The sequence below is a fragment of the Cladophialophora psammophila genome, assembly GCF_000585535.1.
Source record: "Cladophialophora psammophila CBS 110553 chromosome Unknown aczJe-supercont1.15, whole genome shotgun sequence".
Classification (NCBI taxonomy): domain Eukaryota; kingdom Fungi; phylum Ascomycota; class Eurotiomycetes; order Chaetothyriales; family Herpotrichiellaceae; genus Cladophialophora; species Cladophialophora psammophila.
Genome location: NW_006912936.1, coordinates 741,415 through 754,319, shown reverse-complemented (window position 1 = coordinate 754,319; position 12,905 = coordinate 741,415). Strand labels below are relative to the sequence as shown.

The 12,905-nt window shown below is 50.0% G+C and overlaps 3 protein-coding genes across 3 annotated transcripts; 2 read left to right on the top strand and 1 right to left on the bottom strand.

Moving 5' to 3' along the window:
* Nucleotides 1-325: 325 nt before the first annotated feature.
* Nucleotides 326-3,250, bottom strand: A1O5_09205 (uncharacterized protein; the record flags this gene model as incomplete). Its single annotated transcript, XM_007749784.1, has 1 exon — nucleotides 326-3,250. One exon carries the CDS (start codon nucleotides 3,248-3,250, stop codon nucleotides 326-328), a length of 2,925 nt encoding a protein of 974 aa, XP_007747974.1.
* Nucleotides 3,251-3,780: 530 nt separating this feature from the next.
* On the top strand, nucleotides 3,781-5,819 carry A1O5_09204 (uncharacterized protein; the record flags this gene model as incomplete). The annotated part of the gene is made up of 6 exons (XM_007749783.1): nucleotides 3,781-4,093; nucleotides 4,169-4,451; nucleotides 4,519-4,696; nucleotides 4,771-5,361; nucleotides 5,443-5,546; nucleotides 5,606-5,819. The coding sequence occupies 6 exons, from the start codon at nucleotides 3,781-3,783 to the stop codon at nucleotides 5,817-5,819; spliced, it is 1,683 nt and encodes a 560-aa protein (XP_007747973.1).
* Nucleotides 5,820-6,438: 619 nt separating this feature from the next.
* Nucleotides 6,439-9,669, top strand: A1O5_09203 (protein Xni; the record flags this gene model as incomplete). Its single annotated transcript, XM_007749782.1, has 2 exons — nucleotides 6,439-6,745; nucleotides 6,815-9,669. The coding sequence occupies 2 exons, from the start codon at nucleotides 6,439-6,441 to the stop codon at nucleotides 9,667-9,669; spliced, it is 3,162 nt and encodes a 1,053-aa protein (XP_007747972.1).
* Between the last annotated feature and the right edge of the window lie 3,236 nt (nucleotides 9,670-12,905).

Sequence of the window (12,905 nt, the reverse complement as noted above, 5' to 3'; positions counted from 1 at the left end):
CAGTCACCAACCCTCTCGCGGCACCTGGAGAACTCGGTCTCTATTCCTCTTGCTTGTCAATGGTTGAATGAAGGGTTGCCAGCCAAGGGCTGTGCATATGAATTGTCGTTCGTGGAAGTGGTGATCTAAAAGGTTGGAGATGGAAGGGGCTGGTCTACTTGCGATAACTCTAGAAGCTGGCGAAAACCAAATTTGATTACTGTACAGGAGGGTATCGTTCTATAATGTCAGACTTTTTTTTCCCCAACAGTTGCCCCGGTATGCAAAACTTCCCATATGCACAGCATGGTCGACCTTGGGTACCGTCCGCATCACACGTGCTCTTTCAATCCACGCCATCATCATTAGCGCCCGCCTCCTCGTCGTCTTCATCTTCACCCTCCTCATCCTCCTCATCTTCGTCTTCATCTTCGGAGACTTCCTGTCCCAGTTCCTTGAGCTTCTTCTTATCGGCGGACCTCTTCGCTTCGAGATCGCCAAAGACAACTAAAAGGTCGTCGAGTTCGGTCTGAACGTCCTTTCGAGCGGACTTTTCTTTCTCGAGGTCGTCAGTTAGATGCTTTGATCGGCTCTCGGCATCTTGAGCACGACTCTCAGCCCGCTTGAGCCGGGCTTCCAAATTCTCGGTTTTGTTCTTGTATTCTTCGTGTGCGGTCTCAAGATCCTGGACATGGTTGGATTCAGCCTTCAGCAGCTGAGACTCCAACTCTGAAATTCTGCGTTGCAGGTCTGCAATCTCGGCCGCTTCTCTCTCCCGAGCTTTCTGGGCTTGAGCCTCTACCTCGCTCAGTTCTCGTGTGTGACGCTCATTCAGAGCGGCGTGATCCCGCGCTGTTTCCTGCTCAATCATTTTCAGCCGTTGCTCGAACCTCTGGACTTCCAACTCATGCTGCTTTCGCGCGGTTTCGACAGCAGTAAGATGTTCATTGCGCCTTCGGCTAAGCTCTTCCTCGTGATTCCTCAGCATGCTGCTTTTCTCATGGGCGAACCCGTTTTGCATTTTGTTGATTTCGTCCTCATGGTTGTCTTGCAAGTTCTGATTTATTTGCTTGATTCTAGATAGCTCGACAGTGGCAGACTCTCGTGTCCTACGGTGATCGAGCTCCTCTTGTTCCAGCCTCCTTTTCAGCTGCAGCAATTCATTGTTTGCGGCTTCCAAGGCTCGTTTCTGTTCCTCCACTTGAGCTCTGAGGCTGTCGACGAGATCTCGAGAGATGCCCTTCTGAACGCCGTTGCTGACAATGGAAACCTCAAAATTCGGATCCCGGTCAATGGCTCGTAAGAATCGGCTGTAATTATCTTTCAGGAAGTCAATAAACATCTTGTCGAAGAACACTTCGGGCAAGCCGCCATTGCCAGTCTGCGGGAGGACTTCGAAATCTCTGACAAAGACATTCTCTCGAAGCTTTGTCAGTCGATCCACATAAGCCTCCCTGCCCAGGTTTGTTGTCAGAAGTCCCTGAAGTGTACTCCGCGGAACAGGAGAGTCTTTTGTTGAGAATTCATAGATTATTCCGAGCATGAATGCGCAGAGACCAGCAACGAGAGGCATCGAATTTTTGGTGATCTTGACAGCAGCGATGAGACCTTGCACATTGCTGCCTTCTGCGAGCAGGTCGTTGACCGCTTCCGGGTCTTCGAACAACCATACAGACAACAGCATCAAATAGCCGAGCAATGCGCGCTCATCCTCCACATGCTGTACCCCCGCAACCACGTTGCTGGTTATGCTCTGTATGAAAGTGACCACCTCTTCCCCACTTTCGGCATCGCCTTCTGTCACCTTCAAAGCCATCTCTTTGGTCTCAACATTGTCGTGGAGGAGGTGCAGCAAAAGTACCGCAGCCATCCATTGTTGATAGGGGTCGGAGTTGTTGCGTGACCCAGGAGGTTCAAGCAAAACGCTAAGCATGTTGGGAATTGCATCGTCGCCTGCTTTGTGTCCATCAATAGCCCTCCGCAGCACGTGAATTCGTATGCCGGCATGGCCATTCATGAATGCTTGAAGGCAGGAACATGCCGCCAGTCGGACATCAAACAGAGCCAGAGGAGCAGGCTCTAGTGCCAGCTCTAGAAGTGACTCAATGACGTTCTGAGTCCGGAAAGTAGGGTTCTTCGGCTTGGACGGCCGCTCACTGATGGCATTTGACGGGTGACCATTAGTAGTAGGACTATCGGGCTCTTTGATCTGGACTCCAAGGTCTCCGAATCTTTCCTGGAGACTATGATTTGCTCGGATGATGTCGCCACACGTTTGTAATGACTTTGTCCGCACACCCGTGTTGAATGCAGGATGAAAGGCAATTCGCAGGATAACGTCTAGTACTCCGGTGCCCCAAAATGCTTGTTGATTGACCACAGTCCCTTGAGAACCCTGAGCAAGGAATAACTGAATGACCCCCAATAAGCCCCATACGTTCATATCCCGTTGTGGCTTCAACCATTCTGAGCCGTCATCTCCAGAGTCCTCTTGTTCCACGGTGGCCGATAACAGCTTCTTGATCTCCAGGATCCCACCGACCTCTCTGAAGTAAGATTGGTTCGAAGTGTTGAGATTCAGAAGATTGGCCAAAAGTGACAAGCAATCTTGAACAGTGGTAGAGCCGTGCGTAAGACCGCCGTCGCCATCAATCAGAGCAAATATACGATCAAAGGCGTTCTCAAAGGCCACTACTTTCTGTATTTCCCCAGATGTAGGGGTCAAGGCTACCAGCAGAACCAAAGCCTCATTTCGAATTGCTTCACGTCCGTCATCTAACAAATTTGTTATTCGAGAGACGCCCAGAGGCGCCGAGAATATAGCCTCTTGAGTTCGCTGTGGTCGTGCCGTGGATATATGGAAAAGAATTTGGAGGACGTATAGGCGTAAGTAGAACTCATTAGGCTCGAGTAAGTCCAAGAGTGCGGTGATGTTGTCCTGTCTCTGTGTAAACTCGTCGGCCAGCCACAAACTGATCTCCTCCGAAGCCTCTGTTGATTTCTCATCCGGCTCAAACAGCATCAACAGTGTCTCCAGCAGAATCTTGATTGTGTCTGAATCGTCTCCATCTCGTCTCAGCCCGGCAATGAGATCTCTCAACGCGCCGGAGGCGACCGAAGCAGGGTATAGCTTTGCGAAGCTGCGCAGACCGAGGATAGCGGCCCGTCGATCTTCCAGCAGAGTGGCGCTTGAAAGGCGGCTGCTGAGCGTCTGGATGGTGTCCGTGGCAGTCTGCCGTGCCGGAGCCTGTGCTTCGAGGATTCGCATCATCTTGAGGCAAGATTCATTGTCACGAACACGTTCGTTTTATTGAGGCTGAACGTCTCCTAGCCATAGGTTAAGAAGCTGCTCTGCGCATGCTCGGCTCGAAAGGCAGGCGATCGTCAATGTCAATGGTGTCCAGCATCAGGTTTCATGCAACACGTTCTGAACTTCGGCAGAACAGACAACTTGTCCGCAATTGGAGGCAGGCCAAGAATTATTCCGAGCATAAAAGCGGCAAGATAAATTAGCCTAGCGCGCTCGCGAGCTCACCAGCCTTGTCCTTTGGGGGGGAGGCGGGCAAGGCTACGTGGTTGGCGTTTCCTCAACCTCTACCGAGGCAAATAAAGTCTGCCCCCTCTCTACCTAGGCAAGGTTTCCGTAAATCGGCTGTGACTACTACTCAGTATCGCTCTCCAATAATGATAATTTGGAGTTGAGAAATATGCACTTGATGTACGGAGTAGATGCTTCTTGGCTGGTGACCTAGATTCAAATCTTCCGCATCAAAGATAGCCGAGCCTCGATCAGGTCAAGAAATGTTCAAATCTCCTTACACCATCGATATTCCTCTGATCGATGTCAATACTTTCGTCTTTCAGTCTGGAAGTAGAGCATCGCGTGAAGCACCTCAATACTTCGACGCAGACACGCCTGCAAAATGTTTTAGTTTAGCCCAGGGTGAAACCTATTCGAAAAGGGTTGCTCTTGGGTTGCAAAGACTCGGGCTTCGAACAGATGACCGTGTTCTACTGTACTCCAACAATCGACTCTTCTTTCCAGTTGCGATCTGGGGAACAATTGCCGCGGGATGCATTTTTACTGCAGCCTCTCCCACGGCATCGTCGTCCGGTTAGTCGTTCTTCTAGGGGTTCTGACAGGAGGTTTTGCCTTAAGAAGGGCGCATCCATTGACTTTGTGCTTTAGAATTGGCTTACCAGTTACGGGATTCCGGGGCAACATTGCTACTCACTGGGCCGGACAGGATTGACGTCGCTCTTAGTGCTGCGGTCGAGGTAGGGTTGTCACGGGACAGGGTGTCAGTCTTCCATGATCCAGATGAAGATCTATCGGCGTATAATCTTCACGGCCTGAAATCATGGACAGAAATCTGGACATCTGAAGAAGGTGTGCGATATTGGTCTTGGAAACGGCTCTCCACCCTCGAAGAAGCTGACAAAAAGACGGCAATTATCAACTATTCCAGCGGGTGAGTTCCGGACAGAAACCTCTTGAGGCTACAGGAAGTGCTTCTCGCGTTGCTGACAGCTCTCGAGAACCACTGGGTTGCCTAAAGGGGTGCAGATCTCTCACTATAATCTCGTCTCCAACTCCGTGCAGCTGTTATTCAAGAGAGCTTTGGTTGGACGAACACCACAAGCACGTGCTCGCAAGGAACGACTCGATGTCTCGGGTGAGCGATGGCTGGCGCCTCTGCCCATGTACCACGCTTATGTGAGTGATCAGTCTATCGGAGGCGGAATTCGGTCCAGTCCAGGCCACTCCTAATTGACTAACATTGATGGCAGGGTCAAACCTACTACGTTATAAATGCCGCCGTGCTAGGGGCGAAGGTGTTCATCATGTCAAAATTCAACGTCACGAAATACTTACAGTACCTCGACGCCTATCGTATCACATTCATGACAGGCGTACCGACCGTTATCGCAATGCTGTGCAAGCAAGACGTTCCGGAAAGATACAATCTGAAATCTCTCGAGCAAGTCGTCAGCGGCTCGGCGCCTCTTGATCCAAAACTAGGGAAGCTTCTAGCAACATTGTACCTTCGACCAGGCGTACAGGTCAAGCAAGGCTGGGGAATGACAGAGTGCACGTGTTCTGCGACGGGCTTCTCACCGGATGAGGAAGATGATGGACGCTCGATTGGTTGGCTGAATCCTAATTGTGCTGCAAAAATTGTCCCTGTGGATGAGGAGTTGAGCAAATCTGCTGTCACGGAACAGCAGGCTGGAGAAATATGGTTATCTGGACCAAACATCATGAAGGGATATTGGAATAAGCCTGAAGCCACTGCAACCACGATTGTCGACGAAGACGGTCACCGTTGGTTGAGGACTGGCGATATTGGATACTGTGATGATCAAGGGAAATTCTATATTGTGGACCGACTAAAGGCAAGTTTTCAACCTAGTGAATCGGCGAAATGATGCATACCGTTCTTTAACTTATTGATCCACCAGGAACTTATCAAGATCAAGGGCCTGCAAGTTTCGCCAACAGAGCTTGAGTTGACACTTCTCAATCACCCTGAGGTGACAGACGCCGCTGTTATGGCTGCTAAAATGTAAGAAGCCACGCCGTTTCCAGCCTTCGCTGTAGTATGAACTAACTTCACACTGACAGAGACGGGGAGGAATACGTTCGGGCTTTCGTTGTCCGCAAGAACGATACACTCACGGCGAAGGAACTATTCGAGATGATCCAGCAGAATTTCGCTCCCCACAAATGGCTAACCGGAGGGATCTACTTCGTTGACGAAATTCCAAGAACAGGCAGTGGGAAGATCATGCGGCGAAAGCTGCCTGAAATGCCGTCGGCTCGTCCTTTGAAGTTGTGATTTTTCGGACCGCAGAGCGACCCATTTGAGTATTTCCGAGACCCGGTGACCCAACTCGTGAACATCAAAACAATGATCGATCAGTTGGCGGCTGCTGCCCTTTACAGTTGCAGTCTCAGGTAGAGTGATATTACATGGAGGTCGACAAGCTGGAAAGACGGAAGTGAATTTGCACAGTACGGGATACAGAGCTCGATAGCAGATGCAATACATGTTAGATTTTGCTTATGGTCCACCGTAGTTGCGGCATACGACTTTGTACTCCGTACTTCAACGAGCCTTGCCAAGCCTGCGCCAACCGGATTTGGCCAAGTCAAGGGTCTAGATTCAGATTTCGGTCGGGCTCGAAGGCGCAGTTCCTTCCAGGCATTCATCACCCTCCCATCGATTTGCATCTCTATTAATTGTCGCCGAGATCAACATGACTTCTTCATGGTGACTTGGATCTCACACAACCCTCGAGTCCTCTTCTGTGCACAGCCCAAGTGTCATTCCTTTGCTTAACTGTCTGCCGCAAACAGGAGCGTAATTTTACGCCTTTCTCTATCGACGACGACATAACCTACTTGGCTTATTCTTTTCCTTCCCTTGATTTTTTGCGGAATTCGATCGAGTCAGGATGGGAGTCCCAGCTCTTTTCCGATGGCTCACCAGAAAGTATCCCAAGATCATCACCCCCGTGATCGAGGAACAGCCATACCAGATTGATGGGGTGAAATATCCCGTGGACACCACCAAACCCAATCCGAATGGAGAAGAAATGTACAACCTCTATCTTGATTTCAATGGCATTGTCCACCCTTGTTCGCATCCCGAGAACAAGCCTCCTCCGGCAAATGAGAGTGAGATGATGTTGGAAATCTTCAAGTACACTGACCGCGTTGTGAACATGGTGCGTCCAAGGAGGTTATTGATGATTGCGATTGGTAAGTAGATACTCTTCCCTTTTAATCTGTTCGAAACGCGATTCACAAATGGATACTAACATAGATCAGATGGGGTTGCTCCGCGAGCAAAGATGAATCAACAACGAGCGCGCCGTTTCCGGTCAGCAAGAGACGCAAAAGAGGCGGACGAAAAGAAAGCGGAATTCCAAACACTCCTACGTCAACAGCAGCGTGATAGAGATGAAGATGAAGAGGAAGAAACAGTGGACGACGTAATCAAGAAAACATGGGATAGTAATGTCATCACACCTGGCACGCCTTTCATGTTCATTCTCGCTCAATCTATTCGATACTGGGTCCAGTGGAAGCTGAACACGGACCCTGCCTGGGCTCAACTGAAGGTCATAATCTCAGATGCCAGTGTGCCCGGAGAAGGTGAGCACAAGATTATGCAGTTCATTCGTTCCCAGCGCTCAGATCCCGCATATGATCCAAACACAAGACACGTCATGTATGGACTTGATGCAGACTTGATCATGCTGGGCATTGCTACCCATGAGCCTCACTTCCGCGTCCTCCGAGAAGACGTCGAACTCAGAGATGCCAAAGCCAAAACCTGCAGAATCTGCGGTCAGCAAGGCCATTATGCCGAGAATTGCAGAGGCGACGCCAAGATAAAAGCAGGCGAATTTGATGAAAAAGGTACTACGGAGGAGCTGAAGCCATTTGTCTGGCTAAATGTGCCCATACTACGTGAGTATCTTGGTGCGGAGATGTTTGTTCCCGGTCAAACTTTCCGTTTCGATCTTGAGCGTGCCCTCGACGATTGGGTATTCATGTGTTTCTTCGTCGGCAATGACTTCCTGCCTCATCTCCCAAGTCTCGATATCAAAGAAGACGGTATCGACAAGCTCATTGCTATCTGGAGAGACAACATCCCGATCATGGGAGGGTACTTGACATGTGATGGAAAAGTCGACCTTGCACGTGCCCAAATCATTCTGCAAGGTCTGGCGAAGCAAGAAGATGCAATCTTCAAACGCAGAAAGGAAATAGAAGACAAACGAGCACGGAATGAGCAGCGTCGTAACCACGCAAACGAGGCTCGAGAGGCGCGTGCCGCGAAGAGACGCCGTAGCTCTCCTGACTACAGCAAGGGTAGCAGACCGGATGCACGGGTTCCTACCGGACCTCAAGAGACCTTTGAAGCTACGAACTTCCCAGTTTTGGACTACAACTCCATTGTGAACAGAGCTGCCGTGGATAAAAGCCTTGCGTCGAATAAGAGCGCAGCAGCAGTCCTGAAAGAGCAGATGCTTGCCAGGAAGGCTGCCGAGACACCAACTAAGAATGGCACTCATGGCGCCAATGGGACCCCCAGTTCCTCGGGCGGCAGTCCATCGTCAATACTAGGCAAGCGAAAGGCTGCAATAATGGAGGCAGAGTCAGAGAGCGATGTCACCCCTGCATCGGCAGTGAGCAAGCGAAAGGGGGCATTGATGGAGGAAGAGTCGGACAGTGTTGGCACTCCTGGAAGGAATACACCGATTGAAAAGAAGACCTACGACAACGGGGACCCGAATAACCCGCCCCCAGACACAGTCCGATTGTGGGAGGAGGGTTATGCTGACCGCTACTACGAGCAAAAGTTTCATGTCGACCCGAAAGACATCGGCTTCCGCCACAAGGTAGCCGAAGCTTATGTTGAAGGGCTGTGCTGGGTACTTCTCTACTATTTCCAAGGCTGTCCATCCTGGACTTGGTACTATCCTTATCACTACGCTCCATTCGCTGCAGACTTTGTCGACATTGACAAAAATGCCGTCAAGTTCGACAAAGGCACACCGTTCAGACCGTATGAACAATTGATGGGTGTGCTCCCGGCATCTTCAAATCATGCCATCCCGAGCGCTTTCCACCCACTCATGACCGACCCAGAATCCGACATTGTCGACTTCTACCCAGAGCAGTTCGACCTCGATCTCAACGGCGCGAAGCAATCCTGGAAAGCTATTGTGTTGTTGCCGTTTATAGACGAGAAGCGACTCCTTGCAGCCATGGCCACCAAGTATCATCTGTTGACAGATGACGAACACGCCAGAAACGAGCGGGGACATGATGCTCTGATAATATCAGACCAGAATCCTTTGTACGACATCTTGGCCATGAAGTTCTACTCGAAGAAGGCCAAGGGTGGTCCGAACACGGTGAAGTTGTCCATGCAGAAGAGTCAACTGGCCGGAGAGGTCACCAAAAACGAAGATTTCCTGCCTCACATGGATCTTGTGGGCCCGCAAGAAGACATCAGGTTGGAACCTGAAGTCGACGATGATCGGTCTTTGAACGTGCATTTCACGATGCCGCCTCCTACCCATGTTCACAAGTCCATGTTGTTCCCAGGAGTCGTCTTGCCGCCTCCGGTTCTTGACAAGAGTGACTTAGCCATCCTCCGATCGAAGGCTAGGACATCGGGAAGGGATTTTGGCGGTGCGCCTCTATATGATAACACTCGACGTGATCGCCTTGACACACAGAATCGAGGCGGACGCATCAACTACGCTGTCGACAGACCTCCCTTCGATGCAGGCCCTCCCGGTGTGCCACCACCGAGCCATTGGCCTCCAGGCATGCCTCCCCCACCCCCACCAGGCTACGGTGGCCAAAGTGGGTACAATCGCAATCCCCCACCCACGAACGGATACGGAGGGCACGGCAGCCATACTGCTCAAGGGTATGGGGGTCAGGATCAAGGTTACTATGGAAACCAGGGACAGGCCCAATACTATGGCGGGCAGGCACCAAATCAATACCACGGTAGCAATGGACAATATCAGCAGAATGGTGGCAGGTCTTTCAGTGATGGTTATTATCAAGGACAAAACCGGGGACCGCCAGCGAGGGACAATCGAAGCGGAAACTATGGCGGCGGCGGATATGGCCAAGGCGGTTATGGTCGACGCTAGGTAGTGGTAATCCAGCACGATCATCTGTACGATCAGGACTGGGATGACGTGAGGGAAGGGTCAAGAGTCGTGACATGAAGGCGCGAGAGGACGTGGAAGACATCAGTACCAGACCGCGGTTAGTTGGGCTAGGCTACCATGGCATCTGTAAATAGTCATTGATGGACTGCTCAGGCTCTAGCTAATTTGGCCTTCTCAGAAGGTCAAGGGGGAAAGTAAATTTCATGGCGTTAAAGGCGTCACGTTCGTCTAGACTTCGATCCACTTCTCTCTCGGACATAGTCGACTTTGGCTATTAAGACACTGGACTAAGTGAGCCGATGGACAAAATAAATACCACATTGTCAAATTAACAACCTCCAAACCCGCAGAACTTCTATCCCTTTCCACTGCTTCCCTCTAAAGTGATAGTAGATAATATTGACCGCTTCGTAGCACCCAAACTTAAGACTATCCGCAGAAATAAAAATACCGACCTAGCACCTTCAGTTTCGAATATAGTGAAGGAATAAATCGACTTCTTTATTGTTATGGAAACCTCTTAGCTTAAAAATAAGGCTGGCAGAGGCTCTAAAGGCCACAAAAACAAAACGATGGCGATGGGACTCGAACCCACAGTCTTTGCCACACTCCAAGCTCCAGATAAATAACCGGAAAGCAACGCCTTACCATTAGGCCACGCCACCGTGCAGAGCGGTGTTGAAGAATCACATTTCTTTGTGTGCGATTCGTGAGCCAACTCGGAGATAAATGGGAGAGACCAATATATAATCCTTGCTTTTTTGTGCGGGTCGTAAATCGGCAAAAGCCTGGAGAGAGGGGGTGAGGGGGTGACGGCTCGGGGTTAGATAATACACCATTTCCGCTCTACCCCTCGTGGGCCAGGTACACAGCTTTGTTAGCGAGCATAGGGAGGACACTCCAGCCCACAAAGCTCTATTTCTACTGATTCACCTCTTAGCTGGGATACATCTAGAGTCAAAGAGGCAAGGAAGGAAACAAGCATAACTAACCAAGAAGCGATATGCACATGCTTTGAGCGAAAACAAAATTCAAACGAGGCATGCTAATTGCCTGGGAGTGAATCAGCAGGCCAACGACTGGGAATGCTCCGTATGGCACCAGCTGTATAATTCCAATGGTCGCGATATGGAATGCAATTATATGTGGTAATCTTAAGGAGATGATTGGGTCGGCATCCGAAGTGGCTTCTTTTCTTCCTCCCAGGACACGCATAAAAGCACACAGCAGCAATCCAGCGCCATATATTGCCCTGTCCGTAACAGGACTGGAGGCTTCTCGATCCAAGTATATACAGATACACCCAGGATTGCCTTTGTCGGAGGTTATGAGTCAGATGTTTCAAAAACACCTTCACTTCCGCTGCTTTCATTATATCCCAGTCGTCATCTAAATTTGCGCGCTCGAAGACTTGCTGAAGATCTAATCCAGCTCCTCCACCGGTCTTTTCCCATCGCAGTCGTGATATGTCGACGAACGAGCACGCTGACTGTTCTGGGCCCTCATGTTTTCCATTCAGAATAGGCCTCAGATGATGGTAGCAAGGATGCAGGCCGATATCATAGTGTACACGATAGCGGTCCATCTCTGAGGAACAACATGATCCACACTACGAATCATTGAAATAATTCTCGTCGGGCAACCCTGGAAATATGTGAGTGATCGTTTAATTGTCGGGGGTTTCAGTGGTATTATACACGAGTGTTCGTGTGAAGGTATATAAACAAGTGGCAAATAAGTTTCGTAGGTGATCCAACGGAGCCGAGCTCGCTGGAGCCTCCACATAACCTTCATTTCGTTTTGGATATTTGCCGTAAGCTGGAAATTAGGGACATCAGTACTCCATTCGTAACTGGACCCGCTAAATAAATCGCACAAGGACAACACAGAATGCGGTAGCGAGGTCCTTTACTGGGATGGATTGGATGTGTGGCGGACCTATATCCTTTATTTCAAGAATCCAGGAAGTTTCTCGCGAGGCTGTGACCCTGCAGTTCTCCGGCATATAGATATAGACGTAGCCCACAACATCGGGATGATTTCCCACGGCTGAGTGCAACTAGGAGACTCCACTTGGCTCATTGGTTGATGGACAAGCTCGCCAGCCTAGAAGGAGATTCAGGTCAGCTAGTTTTCGTGGAGACAGAAAGCGTCTACATCACCAGCAACTAATACATCTGGAGCCTCGCCAGATGCAGCTACACACAGCTGAAAGATCTCTTTTGGAATGACGCCGAGCACGTCGTACCATCCTTGATCCCACCAGTCATTCTCTGGTCCATCCCAGACATCAGCTTGGAATGAGACAGGGCAGACAAGAGCATCCAGAGTTTCGGCAGTTGCTGCCCCAAGCATCACCAGGGATGTGGAACAGAGTGTCTTGGAAGGCAGTTGTTACAAGCTGAGCCACCTCTGTATCGGTGCCAGCCATAGTTGGCAGGGCGGCATTGAAGATTCCGATTCCTCCGCTGGTATGCCCTCATCCGTTTAGTACATAAGAGGTCTTGGGATCAAAGCTTGCTTTTGAGCGAGGAACGTCAGTTAGTGATTGTCTGCTGGTAACTTAAGATTCTTACACATGATGATAAGACCAGGTAACTGCGGCGAAGCAATTGCTATCAGTCTAGAAAGACTCGGAAAAATCCAATCATTGATAGCTTCAAACCCTTCACTTTGGGGCCAAAATCACTACCTTGAAACTCCACCGTTTGGGATGCCCGACGGCCTTCTTGAATTGGCCTTTTGTACGAGTGAATGCCGTATCATAGCATTATTGAGCCCGCCCCAAGCGAAGATCTGCAACAGTCCCGTATTCACGCAGTCAAGCGAAAACCACATTAGGAGTGGCTCTCCTTTCTCAAAGAGACGACACCACTGGAGCTTCTGCCAGAGTGTGTCTGCTGCTGCGGAAAAGGTACACCTATAGAGAAGAATTAGAATAGGTAACACGAGAGCCCCGTTGCTAAGGCCAATGCTAGATAACGGACTAATAGGATCATCAGCAGAGAGGGTGAAGGCAGTCAGCAGAGGGAATGTGACAATTGCAAGGATATGACTCTTCAAGGACTAAATGAGAGCAGCACAAGTCCTCACAAACGCCACTCATCTTGAGATCTCAACGATTTGACGTCGATCAGGAGGCTGTCGCATGGTTTCCTTTGCTAACACCAGTCCTCTAAGACTAGGATTGTCGGTGTTAACAGATGAGTTTTTTG